General features: G+C 40.9%; 1 protein-coding gene across 3 annotated transcripts in view; it reads right to left on the bottom strand.

Annotated features, from left to right (window-relative positions):
- The window catches only part of Cntnap2 (contactin associated protein 2), a 2,256,901-nt gene that overhangs the window by 232,226 nt on the left and 2,004,042 nt on the right, over window positions 1–20,633 (bottom strand). For all 3 annotated transcript variants that reach the window (NM_001427648.1, XM_039109027.2, XM_039109028.2), the window contains one exon: window positions 18,776–19,012. In NM_001427648.1, coding sequence (NP_001414577.1) covers window positions 18,776–19,012 — 237 coding nt within the window. The remainder of the gene's footprint in view (window positions 1–18,775; window positions 19,013–20,633) is intronic.

Below are 20,633 nucleotides of genomic sequence, written 5' to 3'. Positions count from 1 at the left end.
TGACAATATAGCAGTCACTCTAAACTTTATAAATGTTCCAGGATTATTTGTACTAAGATGTTCTAGTAAGTTTTGATTATTATGCTTTCTATTGTAAGCATTCCATCAAGGACATCCAAAGTTCTAGAATACCTGTGGTATATAACCCTAAGAATAATCATAACTTTATATATATATTGAAGTAGAACCTCTCCATGTAGTCATTTCTAGCCTCAGACTTACTTTATAGCCCGGACTTGTTTCAAACTTGCCATTGCTATGATCCTCCTGCCTCAGCCTCCCTAGTGTTGATATTATAGGCCTGTGATTCCACACCTGACTCTGAACCTAATACTGATGCTTTTTCAAGTATTTTTCACACACATCAGCTCATTTGTTCTCCAGCCCTGTAAACTATGCCTTTCACAGAACTGATGTAATTAGTAGAGCAACCAAATGCCAATACAGTTAGGCAACTGTTCAGCTTTGTCCCCACTTACATTTGGATGGGGTTCGAGTGGCTCCCAATCCACTATTCTTCATCATCATAACTTCTTAGCTGGGATAAACATAAAAAGCACAAATTTTTCTGCTAAACACAAAATCAATGTAGAAAACTGTTGACTGTATTACTGGTCAAAAGGACCAAGTTTGGTTTCTGTGAGAACAATGATTTGCATTTAGCAGGACACTGATTTGCCTATGGGCTAGGATTTAAGATCCTTCCAGATTATATTTGACCCAAATCCCTAAGGAGTTCCTTATGCTTTGGTGACTCCCAGCCATAAGATTATTTTCATTGCTACTTCATAAGTGTATTTTGCTACCATTATGAATTATAATGTAAATATCTGATGCATAGGATATCTTATATGTGACCCTCAAAGGGCCATGACCCATAGGTTGAGAAGCACTGGTCTAGAAGGATCTCAAATCCTAGCCTATATGCAAATGATTCTTTCTGATCTCACAGAGTCCAAACCCTGTCCTGTGATGGGCAATGCTATGGGTAGCCTGTCTCCATCAGCCATGCTGGTTAAGGACAATGGAGGGCCTGCTCTGGGTTACTTTGTCATGTAGTTTCAGGTTTGCTCTAGTCTTGAATGACTTTAATATAAACAACAGTCTTGGCCTGAGTGACTCCATTTGGTGTACAAGTGCCAAGAGCATTTTGTTTCCACAAGTAAGCAACAACCATTCAGCAGAATACCAGGAGGCACACACTTTATAATTCATTTTATGGCAATAAAAATGACAGCTGTGAATATATCACATTATATTGGAAATACCAGACACTTGAGATTGTCAATCACATTCACATTGGCTATAACTATGTCATATGGAGCTGTAAAAGGAGCATCCTAAGACCAAAATGTGGCAGATTTACTGATAGTGATAACGGTCACTTGTCACTATCCCTACCCAGGAAAATTAGCACAGTGAAGCCTTTATGCCTCTGTCCCTCAGGCTCTAGTTCAAGTGCAGTTTCTCTGACCCATGATATTCAGCCTTCTTCAAACTGACCCTTGAAACCTTGCTGCATCTGACAGCTCCATATTGGAATGGCTCTGTGCCTTCCTTCTGGTTCCCTGCAGACCTTCTCTTACACTTGTGCCAGCTTTCTGCCTCTGACTTGTGAATGGCCTCTATGAACTCTGTGCTAACCATTGTTTGATGTATGTAATAATATGTTGGCTGAGAGCTAATACTAGTAATTTTGATTGGAATCAAAGAACTTGAGATGGCCAATGGCCAGCTATCAACCAAAATGGGGATGGCTTGTTAAGTTGAAGCCAATCAAATGAATCCAGCTGATGAATTTACTGTTATTCAATAAACTTTGATAGTGTGGAGAGGCACACATATGTTTTTATTTTTAACTGGGCACAATTCCCACACTATCCTTGGATAAGGTTAGGAAAGATGGCCTCCTGGCTTCCTTTTAGATTCCTCAGCATGAACTATAGGTTTTCATGTCTCAGTCAGTACCTTGTTTTCTCTTCCTATCATGTTGTAATCAGATCTCTCTACACCACTTCTCACATGCCAGCCTTCCTCCACTTACCCTGGCCTTCCTCATTGGGAAACCACTGCTTCCCACATAGCAGCTTTCTGCCCAGTTCATTGTAGTTCTCAAAACTCATGCCCAGTGTATATAAAGAAATGCATTGTTGTTAGTTGTGTAATTACATGATCTTCTTTCATTTTCACTGAGTGAGCTCTGTTAACTTTTATTGCTGGGAATTCAAGTCAATGAAGGGTTTTTGCCTTATATGGCTCAATTACTTTCAAAGCCACCCACTGCTTAGTTAAACCCAGCCTTTGTAAGAGCCAGCTAGAGAATATGGGAAGGACAAGTTAAATACTTGTCACTCTGTCCCATACCCAGGCTTCAGGAGAACTTGAAGACGATGTATTAAAAATGTCAAGTCTTAGCAGCTCTCTGCTCCCAAACCCCGTGGGAGAGAGACCCCACCGCCTGATCAGGTGGGCACTCCTGAGGCTGCAGAGCGGAGGAGACCACCAACACTGCCCACCCCTGCCCACATCCCTGGCCCAAGAGGAAACTGTATAAGGCCTCTGGGTTCCCGTAGGGGAGGGCCCAGGAGCGGCAGGATCCCTGCGCCTGAGACACCGCCGGACCCTGAAGGAAACAGACCGGATAAACAGTTCTCTGCACCCAAATCCCGTGGGAGGGAGAGCTGAACCTTCAGAGAGGCGAACACGACTGGGAAACCAGAAGAGACTGCACTCTGTGCACATCCAGGCGCCAGAGGAAAACACCAAACGCCATCTGGAACCCTGGTGCAAGGAGGCTCCTGGAAAGAGCGGCGCAGATCTTCCCGGTTGCTGCCACAGTGGAGAGGACTTAGGCAGTACCCCACGAGCAAACTTGAGCCTTGGAACTGCAGGTAGGACCAACTTTTCCCCTGCAAGAAACCTGCCTGGTGAACTCAGGACACACAGAGGCAAAATTCCTCTAAGGCCGGGCACTTCCTGTGTTTACCGGAAGTCCCACACCGGCGGATCCCGGACCGCAGCAGCTCTCTGCTCCCAAACCCCGTGGGAGGGAGACCTCACCGCCTGATCAGGTGGGCACTCCTGAGGCTGCAGAGCGGAGGAGACCACCAACACTGCCCACCCCTGCCCACATCCCTGGCCCAAGAGGCAACTGTATAAGGCCTCTGGGTTCCCGTAGGGGAGGGCCCGGGAGCGGCAGGACCCCTGCGCCTGAGACACTGCCGGAACCTGAAGGAAACAGACCGGATAAACAGTTCTCTGCACCCAAATCCCGTGGGAGGGAGAGCTGAACCTTCAGTGAGGCGGACACGCCTGGGAAACCAGAAGAGACTGCACTCTGTGCACATCCAGGCGTCAGAGGAAAACACCAAACATCATCTGAAACCCTGGTGCACGGAGGCTCCCGGAAGGAGCGGCACAGATTTTCCCGGTTGCTGCCACAGCGGAGAGGACTTAGGCAGTACCCCACGAGCAAACTTGAGCCTTGGAACCACAGGTAGGACCAATTTTTCCCCTGCGAGAAACCTGCCTGGTGAACTCAAGACACAGGCCCACAGGAACAGCTGAAGACCTGTAGAGAGGAAAAACTACACGCCCGAAAGCAGAACACTCTGTCCCCATAACTGGCTGAAAGAAAACAGGAAAACAGGTCTACAGCACTCCTGACACACAGGTTATAGGACAGTCTAGCCACTGTCAGAAATAGCAGAACAAAGTAACACTAGAGATAATCTGATGGCGAGAGGCAAGCACAGGAACCCAAGCAACAGAAACCAAGACTACATGGCATCATCGGAGCCCAATTCTCCCACCAAAGCAAACACGGAATATCCAAACACACCAGAAAAGCAAGACCTAGTTTCAAAATCATATTTGATCATGATGCTGGAGGACTTCAAGAAAGACATAAAGAACTCCCTTAGAGAACAAGTAGAAGCCTACAGAGAGGAATCGCAAAAATCCCTGAAAGAATTCCAGGAAAACACAATCAAACAGTTGAAGGAATTAAAAATGGAAATAGAAGCAATCAAGAAAGAACACATGGAAACAACCCTGGACATAGAAAATCAAAAGAAAAGACAAGGAGATGTAGATACAAGCTTCACCAACAGAATTCAAGAGATGGAAGAGAGAATCTCGGGAGCAGAAGATTCCATAGAAATCATTGACTCAACTGTCAAAGATAATGTAAAGCGGAAAAAGCTACTGGTCCAAAACATACAGGAAATCCAGGACTCAATGAGAAGATCAAACCGAAGGATAATAGGTATAGAAGAGAGTGAAGACTCCCAGCTCAAAGGACCAGTAAATATCTTCAACAAAATCATAGAAGAAAACTTCCCTAACCTAAAAAAAGAGATACCCATAGGCATACAAGAAGCCTACAGAACTCCAAATAGATTGGACCAGAAAAGAAATACCTCCCGTCACATAATTGTCAAAACACCAAACGCACAAAATAAAGAAAGAATATTAAAAGCAGTAAGGGAAAAAGGTCAAGTAACATATAAAGGCAGACCTATCAGAATCACACCAGACTTTTCGCCAGAAACTATGAAGGCCAGAAGATCCTGGACAGATGTCATACAGACCCTAAGAGAACACAAATGCCAGCCCAGGTTACTGTATCCTGCAAAACTCTCAATTAACATAGATGGAGAAACCAAGATATTCCATGACAAAACCAAATTTACACAATATCTTTCTACAAGTCCAGCACTACAAAGGATAATAAAGGGTAAAGCCCAACATAAGGAGGCAAGCTATACCCTAGAAGCAAGAAACTAATCATCTTGGCAACAAAACAAAGAGAATGAATGCACACAAACATAACCTCACTTCCAAATATGAATATAACGGGAAGCAATAATCACTATTCCTTAATATCTCTCAATATCAATGGCCTCAACTCCCCAATAAAAAGACATAGATTAACAAACTGGATACGCAACGAGGACCCTGCATTCTGCTGCCTACAGGAAACACACCTCAGAGACAAAGACAGACATTACCTCAGAGTGAAAGGCTGGAAAACAATTTTCCAAGCAAATGGTCAGAAGAAGCAAGCTGGAGTAGCCATTCTAATATCAAATAAAATCAATTTTCAACTAAAAGTCATCAAAAAAGATAAGGAAGGACACTTCATATTCATCAAAGGAAAAATCCACCAAGATGAAGTCTCAATCCTATATATCTATGCCCCAAATATAAGGGCACCTACATATGTAAAAGAAACCTTACTAAAGCTCAAAACACACATTGCACCTCACACAATAATAGTGGGAGATTTCAACACCCCACTCTCATCAATGGACAGATCATGGAAACAGAAATTAAACAGAGACGTAGACAGACTAAGAGAAGTCATGAGCCAAATGGACTTAACGGATATTTATAGAACATTCTATCCTAAAGCAAAAGGATATACCTTCTTCTCAGCTCCTCATGGTACTTTCTCCAAAATTGACCATATAATTGGTCAAAAAACGGGCCTCAACAGGTACAGAAAGATAGAAATAATCCCATGCGTGCTATCGGATCACCACGGCCTAAAACTGGTCTTCAATAACAATAAGGGAAGAATGCCCACATATACATGGAAATTGAACAATGCTCTACTCAATGATAACCTGGTCAAGGAAGAAATAAAGAAAGAAATTAAAAACTTTTTAGAATTTAATGAAAATGAAGGTACAACATACCCAAACTTATGGGACACAATGAAAGCTGTGCTAAGAGGAAAACTCATAACGCTGAGTGCCTGCAGAAAGAAACAGGAAAGAGCATATGTCAGCAGCTTGACAGCACACCTAAAAGCTCTAGAACAAAAAGAAGCAAATACACCCAGGAGGAGTAGAAGGCAGGAAATAATCAAACTCAGAGCTGAAATCAACCAAGTAGAAACAAAAAGGACCATAGAAAGAATCAACAGAACCAAAAGTTGGTTCTTTGAGAAAATCAACAAGATAGATAAACCCTTAGCCAGACTAACGAGAGGACACAGAGAGTGTGTCCAAATTAACAAAATCAGAAATGAAAAGGGAGACATAACTACAGATTCAGAGGAAATTCAAAAAATCATCAGATCTTAGTATAAAAACCTATATTCAACAAAACTTGAAAATCTTCAGGAAATGGACAATTTCCTAGACAGATACCAGGTATCGAAGTTAAATCAGGAACAGATAAACCAGTTAAACAACCCCATAACTCCTAAGGAAATAGAAGCAGTCATTAAAGGTCTCCCAACCAAAAAGAGCCCAGGTCCAGACGGGTTTAGTGCAGAATTCTATCAAACCTTCATAGAAGACCTTATACCAATATTATCCAAACTATTCCACAAAATTGAAACAGATGGAGCCCTACCGAATTCCTTCTATGAAGCCACAATTACTCTTATACCTAAACCACACAAAGACCCAACAAAGAAAGAGAACTTCAGACCAATTTCCCTTATGAATATCGACGCAAAAATACTCAATAAAATTCTGGCAAACCGAATTCAAGAGCACATCAAAACAATCATCCACCATGATCAAGTAGGCTTCATCCCAGGCATGCAGGGATGGTTTAATATACGGAAAACCATCAACGTGATCCATCATATAAACAAACTGAAAGAACAGAACCACATGATCATTTCATTAGATGCTGAGAAAGCATTTGACAAAATTCAACACCCCTTCATGATAAAAGTCCTGGAAAGAATAGGAATTCAAGGCCCATACCTAAACATAGTAAAAGCCATATACAGCAAACCAGTTGCTAACATTAAACTAAATGGAGAGAAACTTGAAGCAATCCCACTAAAATCAGGGACTAGACAAGGCTGCCCACTCTCTCCCTACTTATTCAATATAGTTCTTGAAGTTCTAGCCAGAGCAATCAGACAACAAAAGGAGATCAAGGGGATACAGATCGGAAAAGAAGAGGTCAAAATATCACTATTTGCAGATGACATGATAGTATATTTAAGTGATCCCAAAAGTTCCACCAGAGAACTACTAAAGCTGATAAACAACTTCAGCAAAGTGGCTGGGTATAAAATTAACTCAAATAAATCAGTTGCCTTCCTCTATACAAAAGAGAAACAAGCCGAGAAAGAAATTAGGGAAACGACACCCTTCATAATAGACCCAAATAATATAAAGTACCTCGGTGTGACTTTAACCAAGCAAGTAAAAGATCTGTACAATAAGAACTTCAAGACACTGAGGAAAGAAATTGAAGAAGACCTCAGAAGATGGAAAGATCTCCCATGCTCATGGATTGGCAGGATTAATATAGTAAAAATGGCCATTTTACCAAAAGCAATCTACAGATTCAATGCAATCCCCATCAAAATACCACTCCAATTCTTCAAAGAGTTAGACAGAACAATTTGCAAATTCATCTGGAATAACAAAAAACCCAGGATAGCTAAAGCTATCCTCAACAATAAGAGGACTTCAGGGGGAATCACTATCCCTGAACTCAAGCAGTATTACAGAGCAATAGTGATAAAAACTGCATGGTATTGGTACAGAGACAGACAGATAGACCAATGGAATAGAATTGAAGACCCAGAAATGAACCCACACACCTATGGTCACTTGATTTTTGACAAAGGAGCCAAAACCATCCAATGGAAAAAAGATAGCATTTTCAGCAAATGGTGCTGGTTCAACTGGAGGGCAACATGTAGAAGAATGCAGATCGATCCATGCTTATCACCCTGTACAAAGCTTAAGTCCAAGTGGATCAAGGACCTCCACATCAAACCAGACACACTCAAACTAATAGAAGAAAAACTAGGGAAGCATCTGGAACACATGGGCACTGGAAAAAATTTCCTGAACAAAACATCAATGGCTTATGCTCTAAGATCAAGAATCGACAAATGGGATCTCATAAAACTGCAAAGCTTCTGTAAGGCAAAGGACACTGTGGTTAGGACAAAACGGCAACCAACAGATTGGGAAAAGATCTTTACCAATCCTACAACAGATAGAGGCCTTATATCCAAAATATACAAAGAACTCAAGAAGTTAGACCGCAGGGAAACAAATAACCCTATTAAAAAATGGGGTTCAGAGCTAAACAAAGAATTCACAGCTGAGGAATGCCGAATGGCTGAGAAACACCTAAAGAAATGTTCAACATCTTTAGTCATAAGGGAAATGCAAATCAAAACAACCCTGAGATTTCACCTCACACCAGTGAGAATGGCTAAGATCAAAAACTCAGGTGACAGCAGATGCTGGCGAGGATGTGGAGAAAGAGGAACACTCCTCCATTGTTGGTGGGATTGCAGACTGGTAAAACCATTCTGGAAATCAGTCTGGAGGTTCCTCAGAAAATTGGACATTGAACTGCCTGAGGATCCAGCTATACCTCTCTTGGGCATATACCCAAAAGATGCCTCAACATATAAAAGAGACACGTGCTCCACTATGTTCATCGCAGCCTTATTTATAATAGCCAGAAACTGGAAAGAACCCAGATGCCCTTCAACAGAGGAATGGATACAGAAAATGTGGTACATCTACACAATGGAATATTACTCAGCTATCAAAAACAACGAGTTTATGAAATTCGTAGGCAAATGGTTGGAACTGGAAAATATCATCCTGAGTGAGCTAACCCACTCACAGAAAGACATACATGGTATGCACTCATTGATAAGTGGCTATTAGCCCAAATGCTTGAATTACCCTAGATCCCTAGAACAAATGAAACTCAAGACGGATGATCAAAATGTGAATGCTTCACTCCTTCTTTAAATGAGGAAAAAGAATACCCTTGGCAGGGAAGGGAGAGGCAAAGATTAAAACAGAGACTGAAGGAACACCCATTCAGAGCCTGCCCCACAGGTGGCCCATACATATACAGCCACCCAATTAGACAAGATGGATGAAGCAAAGAAGTGCAGACCGACAGGAGCCGGATGTAGATCGCTCCTGAGAGACACAGCCAGAATACAGCAAATACAGAGGCGAATGCCAGCAGCAAACCACTGAACTGAGAATAGGTCCCCCGTTGAAGGAATCAGAGAAAGAACTGGAAGAGCTTGAAGGTGCTCGAGACCCCAAAAGTACAACAATGTCAAGCAACCAGAGCTTCCAGGGACTAAGCCACTACCTAAAGACTATACATGGACTGACCCTGGACTCTGTCCCCATAGGTAGCAATGAATATCCTAGTAAGAGCACCAGTGGAAGGGGAAGCCCTGGGTCCTGCTAAGACTGAACCCCCAGTGAACTAGACTATGTGGGGAGGGTGGCAATGGGGGGAGGTTTGGGAGGGGAACACCCATAAGGAAGGGGAGGGGGGAGGGTGATGTTTGTCCGGAAACCGGGAAAGGGAATAACACTTGAAATGTATATAAGAAATACTCAAGTTAATAAAAAAAAAAGAAAAATTAAAAAAAAATGTCAAGTCTTTGGTACAACCATTCTGGAAATCAGTCTGGAGGTTCCTCAGAAAATTGGACATTGAACTGCCTGAGGATCCAGCTATACCTCTCTTGGGCATATACCCAAAACATGCCCCAACATATAAAAAAGACACGTGCTCCACTATGTTCATAGCAGCCTTATTTATAATAGCCAGAAGCTGGAAAGAACCCAGATGCCCTTCAACAGAGGAATGGATACAGCAAATGTGGTACATCTACACAATGGAATATTACTCAGCTATCAAAAACAACGAGTTTATGAAATTCGTAGGCAAATGGTTGGAACTGGAAAATATCCTGAGTGAGGTAACCCAATCACAGAAAAACACACATGGTATGCACTCATTGATAAGTGGCTATTAGCCCAAATGCTTGAATTACCCTAGATGCCTACAACAAATGAAACTCAAGACGGATGATCAAAATGTGAATGCTTCACTCCTTCTTTAAAAGGGGAACAAGAATACCCTTGGCAGGCAATAGAGAGGCAAAGATTAAAACAGACACAGAAGGAACACCCATTCAGAGCCTGCCCCACATGTGGCCCATATATATATATACAGTCATCCAATTAGACAAGATGGATGAAGCAAAGAAGTGCAGACAACAGGAGCCGGATGTAGATCGCTCCTGAGAGACACAGCCAGAATACAGCAAATACAGAGGCGAATGCCAGCAGCAAACCACTGAACTGAGAATAGGACCCCCGTTGAAGGAATCAGAGAAAGAACTGGAAGAGCTCGAAGGGGCTCGAGACCCCTTATGAACAACAATGCCAAGCAACCAGAGCTTCCAGGGACTAAGCCACTACCTAAGGACTATACATGGACTGACCCTGGACTCTGACCTCATAGGTAGCAATGAATATCCTAGTAAGAGCACCAGTGGAAGGGGAAGCCCTGGGTCCCGCTAAGACTGAACCTCCAGTGAACTAGATTGTTGGGGGGAGGGTGGCAATGGGGGGAGGATGGGGGGGAACATCCATAAAGAAGGGGAGGGGGAGGGATTAGGGGGATGTTTGCCCGGAAACCGGGAAAGGAATAACACTTGAAATGTCAATAAGAAATACTCAAGTTAATTAAAAAAATGTCAAGTCTTGGGCAGGAGAGATGACTCAGTGATGAAGCACTCTGGGTGCTCTTCCATAGGAACCATATTCCAGTTCCAGCACTTACACGGCTGCTTATGATCATCTGTCAATCTAATTTTAGGGAATTCAATGCCTCTTCAAACCTCTGCAGACACTGCATACACATGTTGACCAGACATACATGCAGGCGAAATACCCATATACATAAATGCACAGTTGAGTTTAATAATTTCTGTTCTGTCAGTGTTTGGTTATGATTGGGAGGGAAGGAAAAGCAAAATGCTCATTAATCTAAAATCCACAATTAAAATCAATAGAGGCCACTGCATAAATTATTTCAAAGACTCGATTGATCTGTAAAAAGAGATAACAAAATCACAAACTTTAGAAAAATCCCTTCAATGACCCTTAGACTTACTCAGAACCTCAATGGATCCTTGATGGACCCTTGGATCCATCAAGAAAGTAGATTTCTTTTAGCCAAGGGATGACAAGAGTGAACCTGATTGCTGAGGCCAGGGCTGCCTGTTGGAAATGAAGCACTTACAGGACAGTGGAGTGGGCAAAGTGCTCAGGAATACGAAGGCTTCACAACCCACAGACATGATGAAGTACTCAGGGATATGGGGACTGCTGAATGGGCTTGCTTGCAGGGAGCTCTAAGCTCGATTAATTTAAAAGGGAAGCCCTTAGTGCAACTTATGGGTCACTGTAGACTAGTGGACAAAAGAAATACATAGAGAAACCATGGGGATGAACCATGAAAAAAAGACAGAGTGTTGTTATTTTAAACTTCACAGAATTTAGTGTTCTAATCATTGCTGAAGAAAGTGAAAGAAAAAACACTCAACATACACACAAAACATAGGAGAAATCAGTTGTATCCCAAACCTGGTGGGGATTAGCAAACAGCACAAACTTGAAAAAAAAATGTGATTTATCCCATTATCAAAGCAAAAGTCCAAAAGCTTTGTCCTCTGCTTGGTTTCTACAGTTTTAAAACGACTGCTTTTACCCAATGCTGTTTTAAATCCCTTCCTCTGAGAATGTTAATTGGCCAGGTTTTCCTACCCAGATTCCCAAGGAGAACCCAGGGGGAGAGTAAATGCTCTTTTACCACCATACAGTTCTGGAAGAAAGTCACTTAAACTATTCAGCAGTCTCAGAAGCTTCTAGAATTTGGAAACTGGTCAAAAGTTTGTTTGCTTGTTTCCTTCTTTCCTCTGCCCCTCCTTTCCTCCCTCCCTCCTTCCCTCCTTCTCTCTGTCAGTCTATCCTTTCTTCCTCCTTTCCTTCTTCCTTTCTTGTTCATCAGCACGTGTGGACTCCTGTCCACACATCCTTGTTTTTTATCTCCTTACTCTTTTCACTCACTTCCTTTTTAAAAATCATTCTAAGCTTTTAAGAGCAGATTATTTTTCTGTGTTCCCATGAGGCTTATAAATTACTACCTAAGGTCTGTAGATTTAAGAAATATATTAGGCTCCATCCACATATGTAGCAGAGGATGGGCTTGTTGGGCATCCATGGGAGGAGAGGCCCTTGGTCCTGTCAAGGCTCTATGCCCCAGTGTAGGGGAATGCCAGGGCAGGGAGGTGGGAGGGAGTGGGTGGGTGGGTGAGGGAGTAGCCTCATAGAAGTGGGGGTGGGCTGGGGTGGGGAGGGATAGCGGGTTTTTGAAGGGGAAACTGGGATAACATTTAAAATGTAAATAAAAATACAATTAATAAAAATAATTAAAAAAGAAATATATTAAGAGAAGGGTATTTTTTTCCTTCTTAAATAACACTAAAGGGAACAAAAGAAAGAAATTCAACTCTTTATATTTGTTTTTTTCCCAGATCTATCAAATGAAAAAGACACCCATGCCACTCTCTTCTTTCTGATGGAGGACTATTCCACTTCCCTGGCGGAAGACTGTGTTTGTTTTGTGGAACACTATTTTCCCATCTGGGATTCTTTTTTTTTTTTTGAAAATTACATTTTTTTACTATTTTTTTATTACATACATTTCTTTGTTTCTCCATCTTTATTAAATTGGGTATTTCTTATTTTCATTTCAATTGTTATTTCCTTTCCCAGTTTCCCAACATCCCCCTAACCCCTCACCCTCCCCTTCTATATGGGCTTCCCCTCCCCATCCTCCCCCCATTACCACCCTCCTCCCAAAAATCACATTCACTGGGGGTTCAGTCTTGGCGGGACCAAGGGCTTCTCCTTCCACTGGTGCACTTACTAGGCTATTCATTGCTACCTATGAGGTTGGAGCCCAGGGTCAGTCCATGTATAGTCTTTGGGTAGTGGCTTAGTCCCTGGAAGCTCTGGTTAGTTGGCATTGTTGGTCATATGGGGTGTCAAGCCCCTTTAAGCTCTTTCAGTCCTATCTCTGATTCCTTCAACGGGGGTCCCATTCTCAGTTCAGTGGGTTGCTGCTGGCATTCGCCTATCTATTTGCTGTATTCCGGCTGTGTCCCTCAGGAGAGACCTACATCCAGTTCCTGTCAGCCTGCCCTTCTTTTCTTCATCCATCTCCCATCTGGGATTCTTAAGACTACACAGGCAGACCTGTGAAAATACTCATTGCTATCAAGAACTTAGCTGTGTTCATACAACATAAACACAGAGGCCAAATCTTTCTTTCTTCTCTACCTGGTCCACTTGTTTAAAAATATTTTATGTTAATTGGCTTTCTTTATTTGGTTTTTATTCAACTCTATTTACAGTATAATTCAGTCAACCAAATTTACTGTGGCCTCTGAGTTCCATACCTTAGGTGGTGGAGAAGATGACTGTGTAGTTTTGAAATTGCTGTTGACCTGTCTACCTTCTCCCACCCCAAAAGAGGGTAAGCCTGTGTTATGTGTTAGAAGTCAAACCTGGATTTGAGGCTAAAGTTTCCATCAGAAAGGAAGGAAGTAGGAACTTCTATGGTAACTCAGTTTGGTTTTGGCAAAGGGGTAAGTGCACACTTTACACCAAGAATTGTGCTAATAGATGATTTTGTAGGATGTGGTGGGTAGTGTCTTTAGGTTCAACTTCCAGGATCTTAATCCTTCAGTGCTTCGGATATGGAGACTCCATTCCACCTTCAGAATACTATTAACTGGTCTAATATTGGAACTGCTCTATTAATTGGAGGAGTCATTTTATGACACTCCAATTGTTCCTGAAGTTCCAAAGTAACAATTTAGTGTTCTACTGCCAGTGTAAAGATGCCAAATATATACATGACTGCAAAATATTCTAGAGAAGCCTTAGGAGATGGTATGCTTTAAGGTAAAAATAAAAGGAATATAAATAAGAAGGCATGAAGTACTGAGAATACAAAATAGCATTTGCCATTGAACTAAGTGTGTTAGATTCTCTGTTTATAAGTAAATCCAGAATAACAATGTCATCATTATGGTCACAGTGGCCTTAGGAAGTAGATATCATGTGTTCTTGAAGATGAGGCTCAGTTGTATTCAAGTTATTCAAGGTTATAGCATATGGATAAGAAAGGACATTGGATTCAAAGCCAGACCTAATACCATCATCCGTTTTCTAAGTAGAGAGTTGAACTGGCCATTAATAATACAGATCATAAAATCTTCGTCAATGTCATAGAACTCAAGAAGGAGAGGAGATGTGCTTATCCACAGAGCAGAGGATGCACATCTGTATCGTCAAAAACAACGGTAACACTGATGATTGAGCTGCCCACCCATCACTCAGCTGTCTCATGCCTGTGAGCCTTCAGGTTTGACCCTATCTAAGCAACAAACAAGGGAAAGCTTAAGACTAAAATAGGAGTTTCTAAGGTTGGAAAATGGTTTAAAAATCCCTCCCCCAATCCCATGCCAATGGTTTGCTGAACTTGGGTAAGCAAAGGGATCATTAGGAAGTGGTTTTTTTTTTCTTTTTCTTTTTGCTGTCAGAGGGATACAGGACTCTGCACTGCACAATGTTTTGACTTTGAATAAGTCATTGAAATGTTCTGAGAATGTCACAATGGTCAGACTCAATGATATAAGCAAAGCTTCCAGGCACATTAGGGGTTTACTATGTTTTGATTGTGTCTTTGGGAACTCAATCTTCACTGTAAATATACTGACAAATAGGATGGGGGAGGTGACTATGTCTCCAGGGCTCTGCCTTCCTGAATGGATTAATGCAGTGATGGTGGAAATGAGTTAGTTATCTTGAGATAGGATTTTGATGAATGTATGAATTTGGCTTCCTCTATACTTTTTTGCACACATTTTTCTATTTTTCTTCCTACTGAGGCTATTACATCATGAAGGAGCTCACCAGATGTGGGTCATTTGATCTCGGACATTCTAGCTTCTAAACAATGAATCAAATAACTTCCTTTCTTTTCTTAAAATCGTCCAGTTTGGGATGTTTCAGTATAGCAGTGCACATGGACTACTAACATTCTTTAACTGTTAGTTAAATAATTAAGACACATATTTTCCAAGACTTTAGAGAAGAGTTCTTTCTTGCCTCTTCCAGACTCTGGTGGCTGCAGGAAGCCCTAGTCTTGTGGGGCCATCACTTCAATCTCCAGCTCTTTTATCTATCTAGCAGTATGTCTCCAAGTCTTCCCTTCTTCTTACAAGGGCTATCATTTAGAATTTAGACTTTTCCCTAATTCAGTTACATTAACCCTGAACTGTGACTGCTAACTGGGGATAAAAACTCTGAGATTCCAGGTGAAGATGAATTTGGGGCTCCCATTAAACTTCAAAAATCTATTACTTTTCATTTTCTATAAAGTCACATAGGAGACAGAGATTATATACTTCAAACTATGTGGCATACTTATGATGGCTGTTAAGAATGGCTTTGGTAATCATAATATATTTATGTATTGGAGGTTTGATTGTCCAAGAAAGAATAGACTCAATTAGAAAAATAAACTCATCTTTGCCACAGTGAAGTAACTATCCATTTGGTTCCTAATGAAGGTTGAGGATATCACACTCACAGATATATTTGCTTTGAAGACTGGGATAACCTCTGATTCTGGGAGTATCTAGGCCTCAGTCAATGGGTTCTCAGAGAGTTTTTCTGTGTAATGAACCTGTCTCGTCTGAGTTAAATGGATGCTGGCTGGTGAATAATTTGAGATGATGGGAAAGCCATAGTATTCTGAAGGTAGATGATGTGATGGGCTGTGTGGTCTAGTGATATCTGTTTCCAGAGTGTCCCCTGTTAAGATGCAAAAATGCTGGAGAGAACTGAAATATAATTCTTTGGATGTTCATCGAACAGCAGGCTGTTTTAAATGCATTGAGAGATGGATTTTCAAGAGTAACTTAATTATCATCAATTTTCACTCGACATGAAACTCATTCATTCCAGATAACATGACTAGATTATACAATAATTTCTAGTTAATCAGTAGACATTTTCTCATCAGACGCAGCTACTTCTTAAATATTCCCTCTAAGAGTTCTTCCTTCTACTTCTTTTCCCACGAAGAAGAAAAGTAATGAAATCACAAATAACTTATCATTGGGTGAAGAATATGAAATATAGGTAAGCAAAAACAAGTTTTAAAAGGCCCACTCTTGTCCCCCCTTTCTGAAAAACAAAACAAATATCCCGACAGTTATATTTTGTTATGTATGCTGTTTTCTTTACTCTGTGTGTGCTCAAAAAGGTTTATTTTTTGTCATTTACTCATTTATATGTTTCTGTGTAGGTATGTGCACAGGAAGGCAGGTTCTTACAGAGGCCAGAAGAGGGCACTGAAACACCTGGATCTGGGATTGTGGGGAGGTTTTTTTTTTTTTTTTTTTTTTTTTTTTGCAGGAGCAGCAAGTGCTCTTAACCACTGAGCTGTCTTCTTTAGTCCCTACCTGTGCATTTTTGAAACAGAACCATGTATCTGGGTTGTGTGTGGTGGAATGGATGGTGGATAAGCTTCATTCACTTAGAAAATTCTGGGCATATTCTACATCTAGACCATGGAAGAATTACCTCAGAAAAGCCTTAATTGAACCTATTCTTTTGCTAATGTGTTTGGTTGTAGTACCAGTGGGAGGGTGGACATAGGAACTGCTGTACAGGTATGAGGCTACAAGGGTGAGTTCTGAGAAGACAAAAGGAGAGCTAGAATGGAGGTTCAGCAAGAAGATACTATCATGGACACTATATGAAGCTTGCTGAGTACATAAATTGGTGTGGCTGCTTCTTATGTCTGAACTAGTATTACTGTCACCTTAACCAAGACAAGGAGGAACTTGTCTCCCAGATGGATGCTCACAAATGGTTTTCAAATATACTTAACAGTTTTCAATTAAAATTTACTTTTTGTTAAAACTATTGAGCCAAATGCAAATTCATTGTAAGTGGCAACTAGGAGAATATTTAGATGTCTTTTTGTACAAACTCTTTGAGACAACATCAAAGGAAATATATAGCCTTCATTTACCTTTATTTCTGATGCTGGATAAAGGTAAAAGGAGATGCCCCCGCATGAACATTGCCTATTAACCCCCAGAGGTTTTCTGTGAACTGCTGTGTTTAACTTAACTCTCCAGTAAAAAGGGGAACATGATTTGCTTTAAATTGTTACTTACACAGTGCAATGTCTCAGGCATTAGCACTTACTTGATTGCATTCAGACATTACGTTGGCAAAGGAATGGACTGCATTAAATTAACATCAAGCACAATGAATGGTAATTGCAAGACTGTCATTTCTACAAGTACAAAATTGATGTGTTCTGCAAGCCCATTCTATTGTATGCCACAGGAAAATCACAGAAGCATGTTGTTCTGAGCAGAAAAAATGCAATGTAATGGCCCTGTTAATGTGTCTTGGTATTTTTCAGCAATGGTATTCCTTTTTACCTTTGTTCTTGTCTCATGCTCATTCTTCAAATCCTGTCTGATCTAATTTGTATGCTCATATTCTAGGCCTGCCAGACAGCAGCCTGAATGTACAGGCAAACATTGTGGAACAATTCCTTCTGTGTGTGGTATCTTATGTGAATAATGCCAGCATAAACAGCCCTCCATGTATTCCTGAAAATATGAATGAGGACTTATGTAAAGCTTCTTAGACAGAGACACGAGAAACAGCTTACAGCAAACTTTCCCCAAATGCTATACATTCATTTAGAAAGAGAAGAGTGATTCACAAGGTTTCATGGCTTAGGAGAAGTGCCAGCTTTGTACTCTTCCTGCTTACATAGGGGAAATTAGGCTTCACCAGTGGAGTGAATTTCTTTCAGTCACATGTGATCACAGAGTATATATCCCAGTGAAAACATGTTGTCTTAGGGATTTTATTGCTATGAAGTAAAACCATGACCACAGCCATCCTTATAAAGAAAACATTTAATTGGGGGTAGCTTACAGTTTCAAAGGTTTAATCCATTATATTATGATGCAAAGCATGGCAGTATTCAGGTAGACATGGTGCTTGGGAAGGAGCTGAGAGTTCTACATCTGGATCCACAGGCAGCAGGAGACTGCCACATGAGGCCTAGCTTGAGAATATGTGACCTCAAAGCCCACCCTCACAGTGATACATTTCTTTCAACAATGCCATACTTCCTTTGTCAAGGCCACACCTCCTAATTGTGCCACTTCCTGTGGCCAAGTATTCAAACATGAGTCTATGGAGCCATTGCTATTGAAACCACAACACCTGTATATGCATTGCTTTCTTGTATTTTTTATTGTCCATGTGGAATTTACTACAGACTCAAGGGTTCATTAAAACTAGACTAATACTGTAATAAAAGATACTCTAGGTTGACCTAGATACAAAGATATTTCAGTATCTTTGTAGGTTGAGAACCACTTATAAAAGTGTTTTGAGTAAGAGTAATAATGATAATGGTATTAACAATCTGAGCAGAGACAATCTCAAGCTTTAGGAACTGGTGGGGGCCAGGGCACACAAATATCAATGGGCTGCATTTGACCATTGATGCTAATATGGGATGGTTAAGCCTGAGTTCCCTTAGAGTTCCTGTACTTTGTCAATCATCATTACAACATGGTGAGACTCTTTACAGTCTAATATTTTAGCCAGTGTGGGATCTGAAGAATTGTGTACTAGGTTCAGATCTCTTATTTTAGTAAACAACAAAGGTAAAGAATAATCAGATGATCTCTCTTAAGGTGGGAGAGGCATTCACCTTACCCTTAGAAACAAACACAACCATTTGCATCCATAGACGCACTAGATAGACGATTTAGTCTTATAAAGATGTATAAAGATTGCATTGGAAGTCATCTCCGCCATACCTTTGTTGCAGAATGTCCCATCATAGGCTGTGTTAGAGCAGTCACAGGAGTAGCCATGATATTTTTCGATGCATTTGCCTCCATTTTCACAGTTAGCCCCATAGCTGGTACAATGGCCGGAGCATCCAGATTTGAACCCAGATGTGACCTTTGCCCTTTCTTCTAAGTCAAGTGTCACTCCATTCATCCTCAAGGAGCGAATGCAGCCCAGGAAGCCCTGCTGGCCCCCAGCACCACCTGGTAATGACAGAAAGCACAGAGTTCAGATGGGTTCTTTGAACAGAGTTCAAAAGGCCTCTGCAACTGCCTTTTCTCTCAGCATGTTTAGGAAACTGCAGCAGGAGAGAGTTGATAAGCACAACTTGTCTTTTTCCCTTTCGAGTTGGTGCTGTCTAAACAGAAAGAGTTGAAGCTTTTCCCTTAGGCTGTAGTGTCTAATTAAAAGAGGCTGTCTTATGAGAAGAAATAAACTTGACACTGAAACAAAATGTTTGTAGATATGTAAAAATGTATAATCTGGATTCTTATGGAAAAGAGGCTTATTTTTTCTTTAATCTCAGAGTGTTCAGTTCTATAGCATTATCTGTTGAACTATAAAGCAGAGAGACATGAATACATTAGCATAGTTAAGTAAGTCAATTAGTCAGGAGGCATAAATTCATTTGAAATGTCATTATACTTGGTGATTCTTGTCTTATGAATTGTTTTGCTTTGAAGTTCACATTAAGGTACTCAGGACGTCTTGGCTAGAAGTATGAATGGACTACATAGAAATCAAGTATATTACAGTTATCAATATTTGAGGTTGGATTCCATTGCTTTTCCTCATGTCATTTTAAGACATAGCTGTGAAATGCTCTTTTTTGGGATAACTTGCAAACACATATACATGAACACATACACACACACACACACACACACACACACACACACACACACACACACACACGCCATGCTAAAGAGTAATACTTGAGCAGTCATTTTGGCTCATTTTGGCTCTTTTTAGCTATCACTGACTTTTCTTTATCCCATATACAAAATGGTGGATTTTATTATGACACCTTCATACACATGTATCATTGTACTTTACTCATAGTCACTCTCCCCACCACCCTCCCTCATCCATTCCCTTCACTTGTCCCCTTTCCTTCAACAATAAAGTTTCCTTTTTGTTCTCTGTTTTTTTGTCTTATTAATATATGTGCTATTATCATGATACACAGCAGAGTGGATACCTGCATAAGATCTGTGCAGAATTGAGCCCTTCAGCATTCTGACATGGATGGGGATGAAGCTCTTGAGGTCCTACCCTTCCATGACCATCTATTTGTGGTTACTGTTGTTGGAAGAGGAAGTATCATTTCCTCCAGTAGTGTATCCATTGCTAAATCGCCCATGCCTTCAGTAAATGACTCCTAACCCATGCTCATGCAAGTAATCCTTGCAGGGCAAGAGAAGACAAGAAAGTATAAAAAGAACTAGTTGAGATGAAAAAAGGGGTCTACAGGATGGATGAGGGGTAAGAGAGGGGGATATGATCATGGTACATTTACAACATATGAAATAGAAGGTTAAATTTAAAAATAAATGAAGAAGACATGTGACACGCACTGATGATCATTATGTCTTGTGGAGTAAGTTACAGAGTAGAACTGAGGTTTACAAGCATGAACATAGTAAAGAGGTTCTAACGTACATATAAGGACACATGATAACATTGTTTCACAGGTGGACTTAACTGAGTCTGTAATAGTCTCCCATAGCTGTGATTTTCTTTAACAGCTGATAAAGTGGGTGCTCATATCTGTATCTTATAGCTGACCCATCTTTGGAAACAGGTCTAAAATGGATCATATGT

The sequence above is a fragment of the Rattus norvegicus genome, chromosome 4 (assembly GCF_036323735.1).
Source record: "Rattus norvegicus strain BN/NHsdMcwi chromosome 4, GRCr8, whole genome shotgun sequence".
Classification (NCBI taxonomy): domain Eukaryota; kingdom Metazoa; phylum Chordata; class Mammalia; order Rodentia; family Muridae; genus Rattus; species Rattus norvegicus.
This window is presented reverse-complemented; position numbering and strand designations above follow the sequence as displayed.